The sequence below is a fragment of the Triturus cristatus genome, chromosome 5_2, assembly GCF_964204655.1.
Source record: "Triturus cristatus chromosome 5_2, aTriCri1.1, whole genome shotgun sequence".
In the NCBI taxonomy this organism is placed as follows: Eukaryota; Metazoa; Chordata; class Amphibia; order Caudata; family Salamandridae; genus Triturus; species Triturus cristatus.
Genome location: NC_140588.1, coordinates 44,516,562 through 44,542,383, shown reverse-complemented (window position 1 = coordinate 44,542,383; position 25,822 = coordinate 44,516,562). Strand labels below are relative to the sequence as shown.

The 25,822-nt window shown below is 44.2% G+C and overlaps 1 protein-coding gene across 3 annotated transcripts in view; it reads right to left on the bottom strand.

Annotated features, from left to right (window-relative positions):
- LOC146822634 (uncharacterized) overlaps positions 1-25,822 on the bottom strand; it is a 1,280,275-nt gene that overhangs the window by 1,231,886 nt on the left and 22,567 nt on the right. For 2 of the 3 annotated variants that reach the window (XM_085606818.1, XM_085606816.1), the window contains exons 2-3: positions 5,256-5,374; positions 4,706-4,832 (exon numbers count right to left, since the gene is read on the bottom strand). In XM_085606818.1, coding sequence (XP_085462944.1) covers positions 4,706-4,814 — 109 coding nt within the window. In that variant the 5' untranslated portion in view covers positions 4,815-4,832; positions 5,256-5,374. The remainder of the gene's footprint in view (positions 1-4,705; positions 4,833-5,255; positions 5,375-25,822) is intronic. The other variant, XM_085606817.1, reaches the window with a different exon arrangement.

Here is a 25,822-nt window from a genome sequence, read left to right as displayed (position 1 = left end):
CTTCTACCTAGGTTACTCTTTTCACTGGGTTCCCTTTTTGTGCTGCCTCTACCTCGCCCTCATCCACTGTCCTTACGGCTGCGACGACCGCATTCTCTTGGTGAAGGTGGGTGGGTTCCAAGGCAATGGGGTGAGGTACGGTTATGGTAAAGGTTGGCCCCTGCCACCTTTTGACCCTTTTGATGGCCCTGCCCTTCTTCATGTATTGGGCGGTTCGTAATTTTCAAAAGACCGTTCCCTGCGGGCCGGGATACGCTGGCATTGACTTCTGTGCTTGCCTAGTCTCTGACTTGGATTTCTGGACAGCATCCTTTGAATGTCGCGCTGACGAAGGATCTATCGGTAAACCATAGCGGAGACGTGCTTTAGGTGGAGTGTTTTTTGGCTCCGTTATTGGACAAATTATATGGGCTATCTCATTAGCTGTTAGTATGGCTGCAGCTGCATGGAGAACACACCCGGTGTTATTGTCTGCCTCTGTCAACTTCTAACTACAACTTCAAGCACCATCTTCAAGGTTGTGTCACACTGCAGTTGGAGCGTTTTATCAGCTCTGCTTTTGACTGCATTTCTTCGTTGCTGTTTCAGCATCAGCACAGCGCACTGAAAACAGGGAAATTATCTTACTCTCCTTGAACGCTACGCAGAGGTATTGATGTTACCGCTGAGGGGTCTAGAACACTCTGCATCTGAAACCTTGGTCTCTGTTTACTTTATACTAACGTTGGTAGATCTAGTATTTTCAGATTCCGCTGAGTGGTCTGCAATGCGCTGTCTCTGAGATACTGAACTATATTCAGTTCCTAATTAGTTTGGCATATCCTAAAGTCTGGGGATTTATTTCCTATCTGCTTTTCTCCATGTTAGTTTGTCACTGCTGTAATTCATATCTGTTTGCTTGAATTTGCCTTAGTTCTTCAGTGTTCCAATTTTTGACAGTGAGTGGTGTATTCACATTTCACTATGAAAAATCTGTAATTCCCTGGGTCAAGGCGAAGAAAGTGTTCTTCACATATTTGAAAGTATGTGGTGCCAGTTTGGCATGTGAAAGGAAAAACGCAATGTTACTTAATTGGTTTGGGCAGAGGAGTAGGATGTTTCTGAGAATCTCCCTGATGTATCTGTGTCTGGGAAAGCGGATAGAGAACATGCTGGTAATGAGTTTAAAGGGCACTTAAGAAACTGGACAATCATTATCTTCCCAAGATGTCCCTAATTCCTGAAAGATTTCACTTTGGTAGAACAAAAACAAAAATCTAATGAATAGGTGGAGAAGTATATCACAGGTTTTATTCAAGTTGGTGGCTGCTACATGTAATTTTGGGGTTAGTGTGGAGGAATGCATTAGAGGTCAGTTTATGTCCCAAAGTAATTCTAATCAAATAAGAGAATCTTTGTGGTCTAAGAAGGATCCCACCATCACAGAAGTGATTCACAATGCTAAAAGAGTGGAACATTCAGCATTGTGTATCAAGGAATTACAGAAGCATTGGAGCAATCATGTTCTGTGCAGGTGTTGAAGAAGAATAGCTCACAGAATGTTAAGGTTAAAGGTGTATGTTTCCAGTGCGCAAGTCCTAATCATTTTGCAAATTCCAAGGACTGTCTGACTATTAAGGTTATTTTTAGATATTGCTCAAAAAAGGGCAATTTTGCTAAATGCTGTAAAGTCAAAGATGTCAAAGACAATATTAGTGAAGATATAGGGAGGAGTTGGTAGTCCTGCAAGTAGTATATGATGTGCATTGTGTGTTGGATGGTAAATGTGAGTATCCCTCTGATAAAGCTGGACATACTGTACATTGGGTGAAGTATGGTGCACAGAAATGAGAACAACAAATACACATATCTCAAAGTTTCTTTAGTTCGGTCGCGGTCTGACTGCTGTGAGCTTGGCAGTCCGACTGCCATATTACGAGATGGGCGGATTGCTATTGGACAGACCGTAGCTGAACCGCCGACACCACCAGCACACTGCAGACCGCTAGGGTCCTAGGTCAGGGAAAAGCAGCTGCCATAGAGTGGTAAAGAGAGTTTCACCACAACTGTATTACACGTGGGCTTTCCAACGAGCCGATCACGGGAGCAGGACTGCTGGCTTTGAGTCGTGGAAACTATGGATTTGGGGTGCATACTTACACCTCTCCGAGTTCGACGCAGATCCCTTTCTCAAGGTCCCTCCCTTTACAGCAGCATCTTCACCATGAAGAACACAACCCTGTTTGCGGCAAAATACAGGTAAGTCCATTTTGTACCATATACCCATTGCCTGGCCTAGCCACATATGGACCAGACTCCAGCAATGGGTAGGTGGTATTTTTCCACATGTATCATGCATATGTGTACATTTGACACATGTGCAGTCGAAATGTACACACACGCATCGATAGATATGGAAAACTATTGCCCACCGCCGCAGCTACACCACGGGCCTGCGTTCAACTCGCAATTTGGCAGTCAGAAGACCGTCTGTGCTGCGGTCTTCTAGAAGCCCTGATGTTCAGGCAGTCAGACTGCCAAACTCTAAATCAGGTCCTTTGTGATTAACACATCAAGACACCATATAATGGAAAAAGGAAGAAATGTATTTGAAAAAGGTTTGTGTTTTGTGCCTACTTCAATAATAACAGTTTTAGTGCAGAGGTTTATTTATCTAAATTCATGTGAAAGACCAGATGAAATACTTTTGCTACAAAGCAATTTGTACCACACGAGGAACCTTACTAAACGCTGTAGGAATTTGGTCACTAGGTGGTCACAATGTTCACACATTCTTTCTTGTCTATTATGTAGACTTCAGAAGTGTTTTTGGTTTCCATTCGTTTTTTTAAATAACAAAAAATCAGTTATTAGCGCTCCCTTAGGATTCACATATCCTTAAGTCATACATGACAGTTTCTACACTGCAACAACAAACTGCAGCGGAAAACCTGGTCCATATCTTCAATCTGCATAGGCAACATTTCTCCTTGGTCTTCCTGAACCTTCATGCGTACCCACCTATATCATATAAGATTAGGTCTACATTTATTGAGGAGTTTTGCTTTGAAACTGATGTGAAAAGTTTGGTTGTCCTTTCCTTATGAAACTGGTGCAATGTGCATACACATTTTACACTTGTAAAAAAAAACCCTGCAGTTTGTGATCTGTTTTATTTACCGTTTTCAGCTCAACCAAGGATCGAAGAAAAAATATTGCATTAACCTCTCTCACTTCTCACTACTGCGTTAGAGCTTGGCAACATTTCTCAGCTTCAAACAAAAACGTTTAAAATGTAGAGCAGAATTTTAACATGGAAAATATGCATGCTGCTGGCAAGATTTGTCCTTGTGAAAGATAAGACAACGGTATTCATAAACAATGAAGTGTTGGACTGTGTTGTTAAAATGTTATATATGTTAGTTATAACCCTTGGACACAAAAAGTATGTTTTAAAAATTACGAAAGTTATTTCAAAGTTTAAAAAAGTTGTAATTCATTTCCAATTTCATAAATAAATTTATAACTGTGGAAATATTTGAATTGTTAGGTAACAATTTATCCTTTTTATGCAAATTTCGAAATAGTTTATACATTATAACATTGATTTGACGATTTTAGGACAGGTACTGATTGGAGAATAATGTATTTAACACTAAGGGCCTGATTCTGATGCAGTTAGGAAAGCATTCCCAACCAGGGCCTGATTCTGATGCGGTTAGGAAGGCCTCCTAACGGCATTTGCTCCTTCCAAATCGGATCGGGAATGTGTTTTCCCGACCGAGGGCCTCATTATTATGCGATTAGGAACATATGCTCCCATTGAAGTCAATGGGAGTCCAACCAAATCGTATCTGGAAGCATCCGGATGCATTGTACTCCGCCGGTCGGACTCTCCAGATCCGAGTGGGTTGGAAACTATTTCCCAACCGATTTGGTCGGGAAGCTTTTCCAACCCGCATCAGAATCGGGCCGTCAAAGTTGCTATTGGCTGGCAAGACTGTTTAATAACTATTCATACATGGGATAAATGTATCCCTGGCAAATGTTAAAAGGATATTGCAAGTCATTGAGGAGTTTCCTGAACACAGAGATATGAGGCTGATGGCCAGGTTCTTTTATAAGGCCATGGATATCCAAAGTGACTTGCAATATCCTTATAGTGTATTGCAAAGGGTATTTTATTCCTTAGTTACTTAATCATATTCCAAGAAACTGCTTAAATCATTGTGGCCTAATTCTCAAAGGGCAATTACACTTTTGAGTAATTTACATTCTTGAGTGCATTTACTACTTTTTGCTTTTTAACAAACTGAGTGTAAATTACTATTAAAAAAAGAAACAGTGGTAAGTCCAGCACCCCCTAATAGAAAACAATGAAGGTAGGACATTAAAATAAAATCACATAGGGAATAGTCTTAAATTACATTATTTATAATAGCTAAGAACATACATTTCATTTAATGTTAAAAATGTATAAAGATAGTACATATTTACAATTTAATTATAAAATATTTTAAGACCTTTTTGAATGTAAACATTAATGTAACCATACTTTTTTGAAATGTGGTTAAATTAAATTGTAAACACAACAGTTATTATTAACAATGTCAATTAGAATCTAAACAGTTTTCAACTCATGTCCTAGGTTTAGGGTTTGAGAATTGGTACCTGAATGAATGTAAAAAAGGAGACAGATCTAAAATCTTTAGCTATAAATACTTACTTGGTAAATGTTCTGGGAGATGATGCTTTACAAAGTTCAACAAAAAATGGTCTCTATCTTGTGTTGCATGGCGCTGATGAAATTTGGATCTTTTAACAAGATGTGCCATCCTTAATTCAATATTTTCCTGTACATCACATATAGGAAGAAACATCGAAAATGAGTGCTCCATATATCACACCAAACACGACATATGTAGCACACTTGTGGACTGGAATGAGCAGCATTGAACATTTGCAACCAGTCAGTGACTGAGGGATTAAAAAATATAGAGGACACAGGTCAATCAGTTCATTATATTTACCAACAGGTTATCTATTTCTCCAACTTATGTTATACATTTGTAAAGCCAATTTAAACATGATAAAAAGTCTCTCAATAGCAATTTCAAATTCACCATTCTTTGGAAATGTAAATGAGGACATCGTAGGCTTAACAAATAATTCTATATACCGTAAAAAAAAAATCTAAATATGGCATTTCTCATATGATCAAAATAGTATAAACAGGGCATGTCTGCTGTAGTAAACACATTCAATAAAATGTTCACCTTATGGTTTGTAGAAATCTTCTACCAGAAATCTGTAATGAGCCATATGTTTAATCCACATATCAAAATCAGGACACTCTCTCAATAGGAAACTTTGCTTCCAGGTCTGTGTTCAACCACTGTAATCACAATTGTATACAAAACAAAATGAAAAAACTGAAAAATCCCAAAGTCTTCACATGACCACAGTGAAATGTTTATTATTATATATCAAATCCTCATATTAGACCAACAAATCATTCTAATAAAGTCATAAATCTTTTTTGGGGGACATCTCAACCAATACTTACCCTCAGATCACGACATAAGCACCAACCAATTCACAATTTATCGTATGCTAGTATTCTAATCAGCTCAAATCCATGAAAACCAAAAAAAGAGCACACACAATCTAATATTTTTCAATAGTGCATTGCCTCCTCATTAAAATCAAACGCACCAGTCCACATAACACTAAGAATTCCTACTAAGATACATTTCATATTAACCAATTCTGGCCCTCAAGTCCTTAACATTTTAACATATCACACGCATGCCTGTGATAGCACGGCCAATAAAACATCAGTGCTTTTCCGACTCCAGTTTATACCACTCCGTCATATAGCATAATTGCACTACCTCAAAGTATCACCCTAGGTGCGGGACCCCAAGTCCCCCGTCCTCTTGTCTAAGATACGTCAAGTGTCAAGCCATGCGTGCCTTCTTCCCTCCTCATATGAAACCCTCAATGAGTTGCTGAAGTTGCACCAGTATTTTAGTCGGGGGATGTAGCGGAAGCGTCTGCATTATATATAAGATACGAGGTAAGAGAGTCATTTTGATAGCAGCCAGTCTACCCAACCATGACATTGTGTGTTTCTTCCATGCTAGGAGTTCCCTTTGTACATTAGCTAGGATCCCTGAATAATTCACCTGCGCAATCTTTTCAGTCGTGGGGAAAATCCGCAACCCCAGGTACGTAATGCCGCCGGCCGACCATGCAAATGAGAATTGTGTCTCCAGTTGGTGCTGGTCTGCCTTGGGAAGAGTTAGGCTAAGGGCCTGTGTCTTCTGTAATTTGATTTAAATACCGAAACAGCGCTAAATGCCTCAATCTCCGTCAATAGGGGGGGCAGGAAGAGCAGCAGCTGTGCGAGAAGGAGCACTACATCATCAGCGTAAAGCAAATCTTATGTTCCCTATCCCCCATCCGAATCCCAGTAGTTGTAGTAAGCAGCCTAACTCGTTCAGCACACGGCTCCACATAGAGAGCAAAGAGTAAGGGGGAGAGTGGACACCCCTGTCTAGTGCCTCTGCTAATCTGGAAGGGACGGGAGGCCACTCGGTTTACTCTAATTTGGGCCTCTGGTCTATTGTATATGCAGTTCACCCACTTCATGTATCGCTCCCCAATGCCGAATCTGTGTAGGACCTGTCACAGGTAAGGCCAGTGGACGCGGACGAATACCTGTGTGTGCTGAGTTTTATCCAGAAGGTGACAAAGTCGCCTGGTACCATCGCTGCAATTTGGTTCCAGGATAAACCCCGACTGGTACGGGTCTACCAATCCTTGCATGTGGGGAGCGAGGCGTGCCACTGGATTACTGGTAAAAATCTTCAGATCCACATTTAGAAGGGATATAGGACGGTATGACGCGCAGTCTAGAGGATCCTTTCCTGGTTTAGGCATCACAATTACTCACGCCATTGACATCAACGGAGCCAAGCTCCCAGTCGCGCTAAACGCATTGATTAAACGGGTTAGGAGGGGAATAAGATCCTACGCAAAGACTTTGTAGAAGTCTACCGAAAAGCTGTCCTCATCCGGGGCTTTCCCAGGGGTAAGACCCGTATTTTCCCACAGGACTTCCTCAGGGCGGATGCCCGCATCCAGCTTGGCTGTATCTGTGGACGAGAGAGGGGACACCGGGGCACCATCTGTGTATTTCGCGGCCGCTGACTGATCTAGTTGGTCCACTGTATAGAGGGCGGAGTAGAAGGACTCAAATTCGGCCGCAATGTCTCTATCCGACCGAAGGATCACTCCGCGTTCATTCTAATCTCTATTATACGGCGGGCGGTTGTCTGGGCTCGAAGCAGATGTGCTGGGAGTTTCCCAGCCTTATTCCCCCTTCGTAGTAGCACTGTCTGGTGCGTAGAAGGGTGTACTCAATCAAAATCAAGGGCCCTTAGCTGTTTCCTTGTCGTGTTAAGTAGAGAACGCATTTGGATCTCCCCTGTCCGGCGGTGGCCCTCCTCCAGCTTCCTAATCTGTTCCTCCAGTTGTTCCTATTCATCTCTCCTCTCTTTTTTCAAACCTGGCCCCTCAAAACGGCTTTCAGTGCATCCCACACTAAGGGGATCGCAACTGAACCATCATCATTGATTGCTAGATAAGTTTGTATAGCAGTACGTATCTCAATGACGTTAGTATTGTATGTGAGAAATTTATGGTTCAACCTCCACGTTCTATGGCGAGGAGAACCCCCGGGCAAAAGCAACTCCAGGGAAACCGGCGAGTGATCCGAGAGCACCGCTGTCCCGATTGCATCATCCTCCGTAGCCCTCGTGACCCTTGGGGAAGTCCGGAAACAGGTCTATGCGTGCAAAGGTTTGGTGTGCCGCGGAAAAGAAGGTGTATTCTTGAGCCGTTGGGTGGAGGTGTCTCCAAGCGTCCCCAAGCTCGACCTCCCTCAGCCTCTGTAACATAGATTCTGAGAGGGATCGGGAGTGCCCTAAGTGGAGGACCGACCTATACATCTCGGCGTCTAGGGCCAGGTTGAAGTCGCCCCCAACCACCAATTCCTTGTCTGGAGATTCAAGATTAGTGTTCAGTGAGTCCCAAAAGAAGGTTTCTTGTTGTTCGTTAGGGCTATAAACAGAAGTTATCATGTATGTATGATCTCCCACCAATACACTCAGTGCCAGTAACCTACCCGGTGTATCTGCATGTACTCCCAGCACGGTCCCCTGAAATTGCGTTGCTAGCAAGATGGCCATCCTCGCCCTCTTCTGTCTGTCAAACCATTTTGATCTGAAACGTTTCCAGTCAGCGCACACAAGACAAGTCTCTTGCAGGAGGCAGATATCGCATTTAGCATCCCTTAGCATAGCAAGGAGTGCCCTCCGCTTAATGGGTGAGTTAAGACCTCGGACGTTAAAGCTCAGGATATGAATTTTGAGAACTGTCATTGGGGGGTGTGGGTGCATGAGCCATGGCAAAACATAAGTGTGTGGCAATAGGCTTGACTGAGCACTGCCTCCCAACCCCGACCTCCTGTAAAACCTAATAGGTGGTCCGAGACTCCCGCCTCAGTGTCTCCCCCCCACCCACCCCTTCATGCCACCCGCAGTGCAAAATGCAGCGATCTCTGTGTATTCTGTATTTGTGGATTTACTTGCTCGCCTTGGGAGGAGAAACTATCCCACCGAAAGTGTCCCGTCAGGGGCGCTGGGTGTTGACTTGTATTCACCCACTCTATTGGTGCCCCCAAAGAATATAGATCAGCTTACCCCAAGCCTTTTCATGGTAAGAGTGATCCTTTACCCCTGGAGATATATCTACCTAAGCGTGGAATGACCTCTGACTTCAGAAATGGGGGAAGAATAATAGGAGAGAGGAGAGAGAAATAGAACAAAAGAGTCAAGAGAAATGCATGATCTGCCATCTGTCGGCACTGGATCGCACCATCATGCATGGGTCCGTGTGTCCTGTATTCGGCCATCGCATCCGAGGGGTTGGGCTCCCCCCACCAAGGCCGAATTCACTCACCCTGGGTCTGTCTGACTACCGTCTCAGCCCACGGGCCCCGGATCAGCATCTATCAAGTTCACTCATTAAGAGGATCACCATCTTCCTCGCGGTTTTGTATCTGTCGCAGAGGAGCTTCCTTTTCTTTCTGGCGTTCTTGTTCAGAAGGTTTTGCGCTGTTCCCTCGTCTTGGACCCCGTCTGCGGTACAACTTAGGTGGCCTCTTAGAGCTTGGGCCATCCTCTAGCGACTCCAGGCCGCCTTCCTCCTTCAGGTCGATTCTGAGGATTTCCTGGGCTTCTTTAATGGTACACACTACTCACAGCTCTTTATTGCAAATGAAGGATAGTCTGAACAGATGTCTCTATCGGTAGCGAACACTTTGTTCTCGGAGATATGTCATGGCCAGCTTCAGAGCTTTGCGGAGTTGCAGAGTGAGGGGTGAGTAATCTTGGAAGATCCCCACCTGGAGACTCTCAACCTCCACGGTCGCCTTGTCTCGGGTGGCCCTCATGATGATCTCCTTCTGCCTATAGGAGTGGAGACAGGTGAGGATATCATGCTGTTGTACCGGACCGGATGCCGGCCTCTCGGCGTGGTGAGTGCGGTCCAAGATGATCTCTCCCAACTCCTAGTGCTGGTGCGACATGACAGAAAAAGCGGATTACCCACTCTTCCAGCTTGCCCCCATCCACTTGAAGTGGCACGCCTTTAATACGGATGTTTGATCGTCTCGACCCGTTTTCGAGATCCTCCACCTTGATGTAGAGTTCCTCATTGTGCTGCAGCAGATCTATTAATTCCTGGGCTTGTTCTGTGATTTCTTCTTCTCTGCAGCCCTGCTCCGTTCTAGGGAGTCCAACCGGTCCCCGACTTCTTGAATATCCGTCCTCGGCTGCTTGATGTCCGAGGCTACCTCCTGCCGCAAGCTTGCAAATCCTCCCTTAGCGCCAAACAGTTTCTCCATAAAGCCCGGTGTAATCGGATCGTTGGTGCGGTCCCCAGCCGGGTCCAGGTCTGTCTCAGAGGGCTGAGCCAGTTGTTTTTCAGTACCGTGGCCCCCGTTTTCTTAGCGCCTGGTTTCTGAAGGTGGTCTTTAAGCGTACGGTCCTTCTTAGCTTGTTGTGTAGACATTGCTATGGGGCAGGTGCGGATGTGCTAAGGACCAGGGCAGCCGGGGGGTACCGGATGAGTTCTGTGTAGTAATGACCTTTGTTTCTCCGGAGTCATTGACGAGTGATTCCTGCCCCTGAGGGATATAGGGATGGGATGAAGTTTGCTCCCCAGCTCCTGTAGGGCCTCTGCTCACCTCCACACTGGCACTGACCACCTCTTGTACCCAAGGGGTAGCGTCTTCCAGCTGAGGGTCACCAGGCTGCAGACAAGATGGCACCGTATGCCCCTCGATCCCCACGTTCCAATTAGGGCTCAACAGTGGGCTGCAGTGCAGGAGGGCTGACGGTCTAGCAATGCAAGCCACAGGGCAGCTCAGAGGGAACTCCCAGCTATGCAGTGTAAGTCCCAGGGGCAGGGAGAAGGCCGACCCACAGCGCCCAGGGCCCAGCGTGGTAGTCGGCATGACCAGCGTGAGTCTCGAACCCCAGCAGGCTCGGCCTACCTGATGTGATGAACTCTTGGAGCAGTCGTGACCGACCTTATCAGCGGCAGCTGCTGGGCACCTTGGGCTCCGGATTCAGCCTTTCGGCCTAGCTCAGGCTTCTACCCCTGGAAGCCGCAGGAACGCCAGCCCCTCCAGAGGCGTCTCGCTCCGCACTGGTCACGCTGTCTCTGCTAGTCGCTGTCCCCTCAGCCCCTCGAAATAGCGTCTTCTCGTCGCTGCCTCTACTTGTCCGCGGAGGCGCTGTATGCGGAATCTTCACCAGCTCCCCGACTCCGTTGCTAGGCTCCCCCACCAGCAGCTGCTCCGTCAATCTCGGGATACAATCAGGGGCTCCTCGTGGCACCAGGGTTCCTCGTCCCAGGGGGTATCAGCACAGTTCCTTGTGGTCGCCAAGGCTCGGCTGGAACACCAGTCGCGCTGCGCTCCGTAGTCTCCGCAGCTGAGCCAAGCACCCCCTGTGGCGGTAGCCGGGCGCAGTGGCCGCAACGTTGTCTAGACCTTAACTCCGATCCGCAGTCCCGGCATCGCAGCTGCAGCTCTCGGGTGGCGTTTTCGCTCACACTCTACCGGTTAGTGTCCTGGGCCACAGGGCTGCACTTTCGCCAGGATTAGGGTCACTGTGATGCCCTATGGTTGCCTTGCTCGGCCTTGGAGAGCGGAGCTCCAAAGAAACGGTGCTACTTTGCCGCCATCTTGCCACGCCCCCAATACAAACTTCTTTTACCAAAAAAAACACTCATGCCTGATAAACTTCAAAACATCGCATTTAAGACAACAGACGCGGTCATAACATCATTATTTACCATACAGACATACAATGCTCAAGCGAAAAAATAGCTATAAGTATCACAAAAATATTACCCAAAATTCTAAATAGTGTTTTACAATATCTCATAACATTTTTTTTCTTTCTAACATCATGTTCAGTCTTACAGCAGTTAGTTCTAAACTTACTCCAGAAAATAATGTAGCTCTTTATCTATTTTGAAACCTAATTCCACAGCTCTTAGCCGACATTTTTTAATTTGTCTGCAAGTTGTCTTGGAGGAAGAGGTCTATCCCCACCTCTTTATTCTATCTTAACCATGTCAATACCATGAAAAGTGAACTCAGGTGTCATAGCACCTCGTACACATCTATGTGTCACTAAAGGATAGCTTGCATCATTATTTAGACAGGCTCTTCGATGTTCTTGTATTCCAATCAGTAGCTGTTGTATAGTGCTACCTACATACATATTTTCACATTTACAGTGGATCACATACACAACAAAACTACTCTGACAATTTATAAAATGCCCGATCCCATAATTCCCAAGTGTATTTTAACTGAGACACTCGATCTTATTAATACCCAAAGTGCAAACTGAACAATTTTCACAAGTGAAGAAGCCTTGAAGCAGAACCAACCAACAGTCTTTAGATTCAGTTCGGGTCAATGTGTAGCTCGGACTAACCATCTCCTCAATGGCAAGACCACATCTGTACAGCACAGGCAGTTTATTTGTAATAAGTGACGCCAAACCGGACGCCCCTTTTGATAGATCTCGGTGTCTCCTTAGAATTTTATAAATCTCCATGATATTGTTACTGTAGGTGGTGACAAAGGGGGGGTCTATTCGAATACTTCTTTCGATCCTTAGTCTGTAATGTGTTCTCTAGACTACCTATTTCAATCCATTTAGCAGACTCTTCCAATGTGTAATTACCATACCCTCTCAATTTTAATCTTGTCATTTCTGTGGTATATGTTGTTTCAATTTGTGATCCTCATTGCAATTACTCCTCATACGTACCATCTCTCCATATGGAATGTCCTTTTTAGCACTGGGAGGATGGGCACTCACATAATGAAGTATCCCCTGCGTAATGCAATGTTGCAGTGGATTTCTAGTATGTGGCAGCAGTTTTTTTTTCCATTAATGGTAGCCTCATGGAACGTGGCAGGCTTGGCAAGCAAATAGGGGGGGGGGCCCTGTCTGGCATACGTTTGTTGACCGCTATGCTGTTATTTGTTTGCAAGAGGCATGGCTTACTGACTGTCTTTATGGATGGTTTTGCCACATATTTTACACCAGCCATCCCAAGCACCATGGGCAGGGCCAAGGGAGGCCTCATCCCCTTTGTGTCTTTGCCATTCCCTGCCTGGGTCCGATGGTCAAGCTGTGTCTCTGTGTATCACCAGCTTATTCTGCTGCAGTGGGCAAAAACCCTAATGTCACTCATTAATGTTTATAATAATGTCTTTGACACTGCCAAGGAGGACTTAGCCAGCATGTTGCTCTTGGATATTGACAAATGTGTAAGTAACATCCAAGGGAGCTATGTGGTTGTACTCCTGAGGGATTCAATTTGTGACTCTGTCAGAACTCTGCAGCTAACGTCCATGGACTGACAGATGATGCCGGGGCTCCGTCTCCCATTTTGACCACTGCCCACTCAGGGATGAATTTAACACTCTGCTGACAAAATACAATTTAATCTTTCCTTATGATTCTCTAACCTCAGTATCAGTCGCTATGCCCCCCTTTGTTGGAAGGGGTACCCCAGCCACATTGACTTTGTTCTATTTTCACAAACACTAAGGGATTGGGTGCTGGATTAGCATTTTGCTGATTCAGCCCTTAGCAATCATGGGCTGTTGACTTTTTCTATTGATGCCTCTCTCTTCTCTAAGATGCCTATTTCGAGTAATACATGCCCCCTATCATTTAAGAATATAGGGGTGATCAAAAGCTGGTCTAAGGTCGATGCAGATTCCTTTTTAAATAACTTGGTGGCCTCTTAACTCCCCGATTTCATGGGGTGTCTAGTTGACAATAAACAGGGGTGGGCGCCAGAGCTTCTTAATAGCTTTAATAGGATCTGTAGTTTGGCCCACGATCTTCTTGTGGTCCCAACTAAATCAGGTGACAGGAAGTTTGTTAAGTGGATTGATGCTGATTTTACTAAGGCCCACAGCCAACTACTGGTGGCCCTTAAGCAATCCCCCAAAGACCGGGAACTGGTATGTGCCAACCATTGCTTAATTTGTGCCAGTGGTTTCCAGTGCTCAGCACAGGCACTTATTTCAGAGGGCGGGGATTATAAATCACTTCTCCCGTGGTCAGAATTCACAATAGCTTTACAAAATAAATATTCCTGCCTGGATTACTGCCTGATTTGACTTCACAGCCTGACCCACTATGATTCAGGCATAATGCATGTGTCTTGCGCAGGCATGATTTATGTGTTACTTTTTCGGGACTGTGGGCCAGATCGACGTTCATTTCGTGTTGCGAGTTGCAAATTGTGACGTTTTGCAACTCGCAATTTGTGACTCGCAAAATGGAATATACAACAGTGTCTCAGACATGAGGCCGGTCTCAATTTGCGACCCCATTTGGAATGGCAAACACTCACAGGGATGGTGGCCTGTTGGGGTCAGCAGAACACCATGTCTGTGACTGCTTTTTAAATAACACAGTTTTTTAAAATGCATCCTGTTTTCCTTAAAGGAAAAGGGGATGCATTTTAAAAAGAAAAATGAAACATTTCTGTTTCATTTAAGAGTAGGCAGGGGTCCGTGGGACCACTGTCTGATCTTAAAACTATATTTTCGCTGCCAGTCACAAAGGGGAAGGGGTCCCCTTCCCGTTTGCGAGTGGATTACCACCTACTTAAAGTAGGTGGTAAACTGCGAGTGTTTTGCGACTGCAATTGCAGTCGCAAAACAATCGTACATAGAAGTGCATCTTTCTTGATTCACAGACCCTTCAAGCGTCTGCCGGTACTGAGCAGACATGTCTGGGCGAGTTCTGCATCGCACAGTCTCAAAGAGCACAGAACGGGATTGATCTGTGTGACGATAAAGAAACTGAACTGCGGAAATGTTAAGTTCGACATTTCCACTTACCGATTAGGGATAAAGCAACCGCTGAGCTCCAGCCTTTCCAGGCCACTATATGTAAATGTAAATGTAAATTGATACTTGTATAGCGCACTACTCACCCGCAAGGGTCTCAAGGCGCTTGTACGAATACTGCTGTGGAACCCATCCTGGCTTTCCCTGTGAGGCGTCCACTCCTGGGCACCCCCAAGGTGGAGGCCAGGCATCCTTAGCATTGTGGGGGCCGTTGTGGAGATTAAGCAAGCTATTGCCCAGAGCTGCAGAGTGGGACTCCATGATTGGAATAGGCACCGAGGCGAGAATTATCAGGTCCGTGGAATTTTTGAGCCCAAGACCCGCCAAGGCGGGGAATTGAACCCTGGTCAGGGTCTGCCGCTCTAATCATTGAGCCACACTTCTCCACTATATCAAGGGAGAGTCTGCTAACAGCATGCACCCTCCCTCCTTGTTGAAGATGGATTTGTGCACTGCCTCAGACAGAGTTCTGTTTGTGTCTGACTTCTGCCCTTTTATCGTAAGGAAGCTTAGAGCTCGGTTTGGGGTTGGCAGGTTTGTTTTATACTTTGCTTCATTCTGGTCATTAACGGGCTTCTAAGCACTCCTTTAGCACCTGAGAGGCAAACCGATGCTGGAAGATGAAGGAAAATAATTACGATCACACAATAAAGGCAAGTTGGGAAGCTGGGATTAGAACTCAGCGGAAAAATTCACACGCTTTGCTTTTTCTACCGGCCTGTGCCCAGAGGCATTAAAGTCTGTGGCGGGTGTTGGGCACACTCACTTGCCTGCCACACTGTGCTCGTGGTGACCTTCCACTGCAGGCTGCATCACTGCACCACTGTGGCAAGAATGCCTACCACTGTATCACACCAGCACCCGCTGATTGCTGTCGGCATTGCACTGGCCCGGAACCTACTATACTAGTTTGGGGCAAGTAGGCAAGGCCACTTCTCCAAAGCTGCTTCATGTTCCTTGTCTAGAGCGCCAAAAGTGCTGCTAGGCACAGTGGACTGCCCTTGAAGACTAATACATCTTAAGAATTTAAACCTTGTGCACCAAAAGGTGTATGCCTACCATGTGGTATTGCACAGTGCCCACCTTGTGTATGTGGTGTACTCACCGCAACTTGTGCCAGGGCACTTCAGTGTTCGGAGGCAGCCTCGCTGGCAAGTGGCACTTAAACTGTAACTGACATTTTTAAAGTTTTGGGAATCGATTAGAACCCCCCCTTTTCATTTGTTTACACATGTTGCTCATTATAAGTCCTGATGAAGACCCCCCCCTCAAGGAGTTAATTGGCCTACCTTCCATTTGGGGTCGAAACATCAACACATTTTTCTCACCTGTACTGGAGTTACGATTCTCATCTTACCTTTGCTTTAAACATAGAGTGTACTAAGGAAGACATCACTAATTCGTAGGAGAAGGAAGTTCCCGGACAGGTCGATTGGGTATTAATTTGTATATATTGATTTCATGAAAAAATCCCTTGCCTTTCACTTGATCTTTTTCACGAGCACTCTTTACAATCACCTTTCTCTTTTTTGAGCAACTCTACTTCAAAATTATAATCATATAAATGTATTTATGATCAAAGTTATGATGAAAAAAGTAAATCTTTATCTATGATCAAAATTACGATACAATTCAACATTTTTGCATTATTTTGAGTGTCTGTGTTTTGAAATTTTGGGTCCTATTAATGTTTGATAATCCCGTATGGACCAAATTATTTTTGTACTATTCCATACCCAGGTTCTTCTTTTTTTTCTGGGTTCCCCCATTGTTGAGTAATGGTTACAATTATTGTCAGCATAACATGAACCATATTTTGTTAATAACAATATAAGTAGAATGGACAGATTAATTTGTGTCAGCCCACGAGTGAGACCAGAGCATTATTCTCTCGATAGAAAGAGACCGTACACATAGTTTTTGAGCGCACTTCTACTTCACTTTTAGGGAACTGTGGGTGTTCTTCTCCCTCCCCAACCTGCAAACACCTCCGTAAAACATTGCGCACTTTCACACTCAGTCGATTCTATCCAGAAAAAGTTTGTTGTACTCAGAGGTGTCATTTCATCTTCATTCTTGTACCACCCCCTATCACAATGTTTATACATAAATGGATACCTCTCTTCATAGAGATCAGCATAGAGATTTAGGAAACAGGAACCCAAATCTCAGAAGGATCACAGTGTCAGGACCCATATTCTTAGTGTTCTCAAAATAGTTGCGGTTTACTGTCATGTTGCATTACGCTTTAGGTGTCCGCATTTAGGTTTTCCTGAGGCATGTCCTTATATAGGCACAATTCGCATTGCCCTTATATAGGCATAAGATCCCAGTCCTTATTTAGGCATTAGCCAGGCTATCCAAATACAGGCATGGTCACCTACATCCGTCCACCCCAACGTCACAACGAGTTCTTAGAAACCAGACCCTTAAGCTCTTGGGAGTTTCCCAAGCCCAGGATTATTGATTTCTCCAGGAACTCATTTATTATGCATGAACCGTTATTCCTTAAGGGTTCATTCCTGACGTCTTCCTCTGCCCGATTTTACATCAATGCTAACATTCCAAGGGACCTACCAGGTATAAATATACCTTTCCTTGCCCAAGCAAGTAGGAGAAGACCTCGACTTTAGAGGAGCCCGTGTCCCGGCCTGACGCACTGACAAGAGGCGCTGTAATCCCTGCTCGCAGAGAATCCAGCTTCCAGTGTTCTGACTCCCTTCGCAGGGTGTTAGAGTTCGAGACCCAGAAAGAGATTCCCACCTCTCTCATTCTCAAGGTATGGAGCTGACTAGAACCCAGAGGGACTCTTGGCATACCAGACTATAGCATAACATACATCACCTACTTCTTACCTTGTACTACTTAGGTTAGGTACACTGGGGTAGAACTAGTTAGAGAAGCATCTTGTGAGTACTCACAATTTTAGCTTGTGTTATTTATGGATATGAATATGTGTCATTGCTAAAAGATAATTCTAGTGCCGTATTATTTCTTTCTACTGCTTACGCTGTACATAATCTATCTTGCATACTGTCTTACGATTGTAACAGCTCATATCTCTTACACGAGACACAAGACTGTTCAATAAATCCTTTTATTGAAACGTCTGTCTATTCTTTCTGTGTAGCTCTGAAGAAACTAACCATGCACGATTAGCTGAGTGAAACTTATCTGTTGTTTCCACGATTCTGAGAGCGTTCCGATTCTAAAGGGAAACAAAGTTGTCATGTTTATGCGGTTGCCAGAAACCACCCCCTTCTTGTTTACAAGGAGTTTCTAGTGGTCTATGAGTTAGCTGGCACAAAGTAATTAAGTTTAATATACTCGATAGGGGCATACGGACCTCAGCCCTATGCCAAACCTATAGGGTATATTATTCCAATGCACAGAGCCTATTAGGGAAATAGGAACTACACTATAGTCAGTCAGAAGGCCTTACTGTCTCGAAGCTCACTGGCCTGTATATAAGAAAACTTTCAGAGCTAGGCAGAATGCCATTAAAGAGGAAGCTTTATTACAGGCCAGTGAGCTTAGAGACAGTAAGGCCTTCTGGCTGACAGTAAACCACAACTATTTTTAGAACACTAGGAATATGGGTCCTGACACTGTGATCCCTTCTGAGATTAGGGTTTTCTATTTCATGAATCTCTATGCTGTCTCTGACGCAGAGGATAATTTCCCCGTGGGGAAAGGCTCTCCCTTGCCTTCTCGGCTCCTGGCTGCAGCCCATCTCATTCCAGAGATTGAGTTGAATGAGGTTTTGCAGGTGCTGATCAGCTGCAAGGCGGTAAGAGCTCCTGGCTCAGACGGGATCTCCTCTGACCTATTCAAGTCCAACCTCGCACTGTGGGCTTCACCTTTGACCAATGTTTTCAATGTTGTCCTAACTGTAGGCCCCCCGAAGACCTGATCCCATGCAGTTATCTTACCTATCTTTAAGAAAGGCACCAGTGGAGATCCACAATGTTATTGCCCCACCTCTTTGAATTATTCAATGGGTAAACTTATGGGGTGTGTCTTGTTGGACTGCCTGTAGTCTTGGGCCAGAGAACGCAATGTTCTTTTGGAGCGCCAATTCAGCTTTCAACCTGGTCTAGGAACGGTTGAACAGTCCCTTAATTTGTACCTTTGAATTATTAAATACACTCTGGCCAAAAAGGGCAACCTCTACCTGGTATTCATGGACTTGAGCTCCTCTTTTGACTCTGTCAACAAGGCCAAGGTGTGGAGCATCATGTCCGACATGGGGGTTGACCCATCAACTTCCTCAGAAAACTTCACAATGAAGTCACGGCTAGTGTGAGGTGCGGTTGGGGGGGAAACAACAACCACTTTAAAATTTGCCAGGGCAGTGCGCCAGGGTTGTGTCCTGGCCCTGCTCCTTTTCTTCAATATATCTCAATGGTTTGGAGGCAGATCTTTTAAAGCTCAGTACGGATTGTCCCAATGTTGGGGATCATATGCAGATGATACCGTCCTTATATCCAGGACTGCCATTGGGTTGAGGCGCTTGTTGGACCATTTTTGCAGGTTTATGGAGGGTCTGGATTGACAGCTGATAAATAGTACATTGGGCACATGATCGAAAGCTTTATTACCTAGCAGCACAGTTTCAATGAGTTGCCTAGTGGCTCTCTGAAACTTTGAACATGAATTCTAAACATGAACAGTATAACAGGTCTCATCATTCCCACCTAAAGAAAATGTGCTTGGTGTTGCAATTCCAGCTCTGTGCCAAATAGTGGTTAAAACTAATCGGGTGACTTCATCTGACACAAAGAGACAATGGAGCAGCAATTTATGGGTATCTGCAACTTAAGTGTTCCTTTGCTTTGAAAATCTAGAATAACAGTTTTTAGTCACTTGCAGCAGCCTAGGTGCTATTCCACTTGCTGGCCTCAATCCTAACAGTGACCCATCCATTGATCTACCTCCCAATTCTAGTAGATTCACCTAGGTTTTCTCGGTCGGAGTTCCAGAGAGCCACTAGGCAACTTATGGACGCTGTGCTGCTAGGTAATAATAAGCTTTCAATCAGGTGCTCGATATCCTAATTATCAGCTGTCAATCAGATCCTATTTAAGTCTACCATACAACAGTCTAAGCACTATTGTTGGAGTTTTATATGCATGTAATAATATGATTCATTTTCAACAGACAAGAAAAGTTGTGATGAGTAAAACTGGCCCAATGCTAGATAGGTCTCGGCTAGCCCTCGACTCAATCTTTGTAAATATGGCTGCTGACTTTATAAACATCATTGTGTGTTTTTATCGATCATTTGACATCACATGCAGCAAAAAGGGCACGATTTATTGTGTATGATATGTTATTTATTCTTGAAGAACTCGCTGGAGTAAGCCTTTGTTACTTTCCAAGGCTTTTTCTGCTAGCACACTGTATTGCATTAATTCATGACTCCTTTTTGTTGTTTATGTTGCTAGTTTGTTCTGATACCTCCGGTGACATTAGGTCAGAAGCGGTAAATCAATATTCATGTAATGAGATAGTGGTAAGATGGTCGGGTTATATGATGTTTTGAAATGCAGAAATGTGATTTGTCAAAATGATGATACTTTTGCTGGTAGGAAGCTGGCATTTCAGTTTCTATGGTGAAACTATTCCACCCATTAGACATAACAAGAGTTGCCTTAACATGAGATAATAACCCATTTAATTTTCAGCCTGGACACTCTATCAAATAATTGCATTGTGCCTGTTGCTGAGCCCAGCTCTATGTCTACGTCTCTCATCTCTCAATCATCTGCATATTAATGATATTACGTATGTTGTGCCAGCAGTATTTTTACACAGATCACAGTCAATCTTCCAAATCACACTATCAAAAGGTACCATGGCTGTTGCAAACAACATCATCACACCATCTATAGCGGGCCCTCACAGCTGCTTTAGTGTCCAGCAAAGAGATCCGTGCATCATTTAAGCACCAACTTCCATGTCTTTCAGTACTACAAATAAGAAATGCCACCCAGAGGGTCAAACGCATCTTCCATGTCCACCCGGACATTTGCATATATTAAATGCACTGTTGCTATCGGGGCTTCCCTTTCATCATGTGTCACTTTCCTCACAGGATTACTGTGAGGTTTCTTGCGTCTGTGTTGTATATTGATTCTTCATGTAATATGGCTGACAGTGGTCATTAGCCCTTCCTTAGTGTTCTTACCTCCTTAGCCTCCCAGAATACCTGTGAGTGTTCTAACTTGTACCAGAGTGTTCTACTCTTGTCAGTTGATGGTCTGGTCAGCTGGCGAGGTGTGCGCTCAGCTGTGTCTTGAATAAACCTACATGTAACTTAAGTGGAAGTATCCTGTTATTTACTTACAACATTTGGCGACGATCTAGCTGACCAGACCAGGGAAGAAGACCAAGAAGAACAGCACAGCTTTGAGCAACACCTCGCACAAAGAACCTAAGATTGCATCTCACCCAACTGCAATTAAAAACAAGAAGAAAAGGATTTTGAAACCAAAAGAAATCAGCCACAAGTACCACAACGGTGAATCAATCTAGGGGCTAAATCGCCGTTTCTTAGTGAGTATCGATCCATCTGCTGCCACTAACCGGAACAAAGGAAGTGTTTGATCTCAGAAACGAGCGAGATCAAAGTAAATTACCTTTAATGTCACTTGCCTCATTTGCTGCTCTAAACAAGAGATTTACAATCAAAAAGGAGAAAGAAATAGAAGAAACCAATTGTTAGGGAAACCAATCTGAAAAGAAATCTGCCACAAGTATAAAAAAAAAGTATCAAAAAAATAACTTTAACCCAAAGACCGTCTGCCTCCCAACTGTAGCACGAACCAAGAGGAAAACAAACCTGGAACTCGAAAACTTGCCTTCCGATACCATTAGACGTCTCTGCACAGTCCAAGGTGAGAAACTTTTTACTCCTCTGATTATTTTTTCCTGAACTGTCTCACTCGGTTTCTCTTACCGTTTTGAGCCGAGTGGTCCTTTTGGGGCGCGGTCATCCTTGCACTGATGACGTCATAGAGTTTTCTGGTATACTAGGGTAGGACCAGCATGTTCTCAGTGCTACGTCACTAGCACCATAGCATTCAACCTCTGACCTGAGAAGGACTTTTAACACGTCATTGCGCAACGTCGCGCAACGTCAGGCAACCATCTTGTTTTTACCTTCCCATGGTTACCGGAATGAGGATCTGAAGATACCTGCCCCGTGTTTTTCCTCACATGCCTTTGTGTTTGTTTCCGGACTCGATGCTGGTAAGTGAGCGCATGTTTTTAAATAAGCCTCACCGAATAGTTGTCATCCAAATCCAAGAGAGACAGAAGCGCAAGCACTGTCGGTATGATTTGTGTGTATTTTTGTAAATGAGTCTTACATTGTACATTGGCAACACTGTCCAGTTCGCAATCACGCTGGTATGAAGTTGTGATTAAACTTTACATCATCAATTGTGCACATAAAGGAAAATGAGAGCTCCCAGTTGTTTCATCATGAGTGCAAGGGATTTGACTTCTTAAAGTATAATTTCGGGTAAATCAAAAGCTCTATCCTTGGAGCTTGAACCGCACTCGTAAGTGTATTTAAAGTCACTAACTGAGAGAAACTCTTGACAATACTGTCATCTTGTGGAGTTTTACAGTATGTGTGATGTGACCTCATATTTTCCATGCAGCTTCCTCGAATTTTTAATTAGTAGAAGAGTCTGTTACCAGCAAAGAAAATGTAATTTGCATCTGAACTAATTCATATTGACGGTGCAAGGAAAATAGACAATGTTCTAAAAAAATAAAAATAAAAACATACAAAGCGTAATGGAAAATAAATCGGAAAAGCCTTTTAGGCACCCACCTTCTGGAGAGAGGGTTTCATCTGATTCCAGTGTTTGACAGAATAGCTTGGAGGCAAGTGTGGCAGACGAAAGGAAAAATCAAACTTAAAGTTATAAAAAGAGATGCCACCGTGCAAAGGTATAGAAAGACTGTATCTCTGGAGAGGAAATGCAACTGAAAAATTGGAAAGTGGCAATTGGTATTTCAATATTTATCTGGAGAAAATATTGCAAGCAAAAGGTGCACCTAATTTGAAAAAAAGAACTGGGACTCAAACTCCAAATCAAATTCAAAATGAAGGACTGAGGGAGTGAGTCCAGAACCAAGACCGGGAGATGACAAATGTAATCCCAGCAGAACTAGAAGGGAACTAAGGATGTCCCAAAACCAGGACCGGGAGAGGACAAAGGAAGTCCCAGGACCGGCGGAACTAGAAGGGGACAAGGGATGTCCCAGCACCAGGACCCAGAGAGGACAAAAGAAGTCCCAGGACCAGTAGAACCAGGACCGGGCGAGGACAAAGGAGGTCCCAGGACCGGAAGGGGTCGGAGTGCCCTAGAATCAGTACCGGGAGAGGACAAAGGAGATTCCAGATCTGCAGTCCACCTATCTGCTGCCAGTAACGTGATCAAAGAAACAAGAAACCAGACAAACACGGCGAAAGTCAAAAGAAACAAGACCAAGAAAAGAAAAGTCTACTTTCACCAACCGTGAGTCAATTACTGATCCCTGGCAGCACCTCGCACTAAGAACCCCAGGCAGTCACCTATTTACTGCCAGTAACGTGGCTACAAGTAGCTAGAAATTTTAGAAAATGTGTGAAAACAGAAGATTAACTCTAAAGAAACGAAACTAAGAAAAGAAGAAGCGAATACCTGTCCAAACTGTGAGTCAATTGCTGATCTCTGGCAGCACCTCACACCAAGAACCCAAGACTGCAGCACGAAGCAAGGTAAAAGAAATTGGAAACTACTGCAAGTTTTTATCTGTTGCTGTCATAACAAGACAAACTAAAGAAGCGCAAAGAAATCAATTGCGAGCAGTGGCCATAAACTCATTGCTGCAAGAAACCGTTAAAAAAAAAAAGTACAGGAAAGGAAAGAGTAGCCCACGTTTCCGATCCCAGCTGCTGTCATCCTCTGGTACAAATTCCGATGGAGCAGAAGTACAGAAACCTGGAGAAATTTGTCGGAGGCACTTCTGACGTCACTCGCCATAACTGTGAGTCAGTTTCTGCGCCATTCCTGCACCGTAGGTTGTTAGGCAGTTTCAAGCTGCGCGCGCCTGTCTCCGCACACGCTATTCCTGCACCGTGCATTGCTAGGAAGCAGCGTCTCGAGGAAGTCTCTCATTGTTGCCAAGGAGCACTGCGTTGGCACAGCAACCCTCTCAGAGCGCGTCATCGTGCAACGTGAAATTACACAACGCGACGCCAGGCAGCCATTTTGTTGCTTCTTATCAAAAGGGTTATAGGAACACAATGCAAACTAGCACCATCGTGCCCATCTCTAATCTCTATGTTGTGAAGCAGGAACGAATTTGGTAAGCGAACTCTTGCTTTAAACACTACTCCCGGAATATACACCGCGAAATCTAAGAGTGACAAAAGCGCAAGCACTGCCTGTCTGATGCCTGTGTACTTTGGGAAGAAAAACATTCCGCAAGTTACGCTATGGGCTTGTAAGAGTCTGACGCTTTCATTGTTGCCATGGAGCTTCACATTAAAAAAAAAAAACACCTTTACCTGCTTTCTGCACACGTTTTGTCAAGAGATCTGACTTCATATTTCGATCATATACTAAAGTGTTCACTCCTGGTTCAAATCAAATGGCATAGTTCTTGGAGGTTGAACTTAGGAACAACAATGAATTGGATGGTGTGTGCACTCGTAAGTGTATTTAAAGTCTGGAACTGTGTGAAACTCTTGACAAGAGTGTCACCTTGTGGACTATGAGGTATTTTATTTTCATGAAATCTGTGTTATCGCACACACAGGGAAATAGAGAGATTTGCTGCAGGTTTATGACTTTGTAATACCCAATGCCTGCCACGTTGATAAATTCTGACTCAACAACCAGAAAATGTAGAGGCTATCATGCCGGTAAACACAGCACTTAAAGATGTGGTCATAAGGGTGTTGGAATGACCTAGTGCCATTGAAGTTAAAAAAAAAATACAAGAACACTTCTAGGTTACTTAGCACCAAGTAAACTAAACCAGAAATGAAATGGAAACACTCAGTACCAGGGAATTAAAAGCAGGAACATTTCTGACAGCCCATATTGGGGGCAAAAAGCTTAAGATCAGCTTTGAGACACCAGAACCAGATACAGATGGGGGCAAAGACTGGTCCCAGAACCATGAGGGGACAAAGGTCCTTCCAAAACAAAGAATGGACAATGGTTGACCAGAAGGGACAAAGTCCCTCCCGGAAGAAGGAGTGGAGTGACTGTCCCAGCACCAAGATGGAGAGCCTGGACAGAAAGTCCAAAAACGGGGACAAAGATCCCAGTACTAATACCATGAGCGGACAAATGTCCCAGAATCAGAACTGAGAGAGCCTGAACAGAAAGTCCAAAAACGGGAACAAAGGTCCCAGTGCTAACACCACACCAAGGATGGACAAATGTTCCAGAACTATAACTAAGTGGGGGCCCACAACAGTGGCAATGGTCCCAGAACTAGACAAAGACAAAGCTAGTCACAACTAAGACTATGTGTCCATCTTTTGAAGAGAGAAAACTTCAAGCTAAAATTAAATATCATAACATCACATGCGATACTGCAATTAGAAATATTGAAGAGTACCTAAGTCTGGAGTTCTCGAAGAGTATCTAAGACTGTAGTATCTGTAAAGCACGGAAGTGTATGTTGAGCTGTTCATCTTCAACTTAGAGTGGAAAATGTTGGTGGACAGAAACAGATATGAGAGATTGGACTGTCCTTTCCTGTTTTTGTCAGTCTAAGGGAAGTAGGTAGTGGTGATGCCTATTAGTTGGTTTGAGTGCTGTGTCTCACTTCACTTTTACACTCTTTGGCTTTGAACAAAAAATAGTTCAAGGCGTCTTAGACCTCCTATCTTTCTTAATGATTTTTGTTGTTGTCTCCCATACTTTAAGCTTCATTTTTATGATTTGTTTATTTATTTCTTTTTTTCTGTGAAGGAGGAAGATATGTTGTATATTGATTGTTCAAGTATAATGGCTGACAGTGGCCCTTCCTTAGTGTTCTTACCTCCTTAGCCTCACAGAATACCTGTGAGTGTTCTAACTTGTACTAGAGTGTTCTACTCTTGTCAGTTGATGGTCTGGTCAGCTGGCGAGGTGTGCGCTCAGCTGTGTCTTGAATAAACCTACATGTAACTTAACTAGAAGTATCCTGTTATTTACTTACAACAGTCTTCCACTGGAATGGAGCAGCGGTATTTAGCTATTTTTGCTTTCTGCTTCATGGCCGAATCCCAGTCCTCCTTTGGCTCAGAGAATA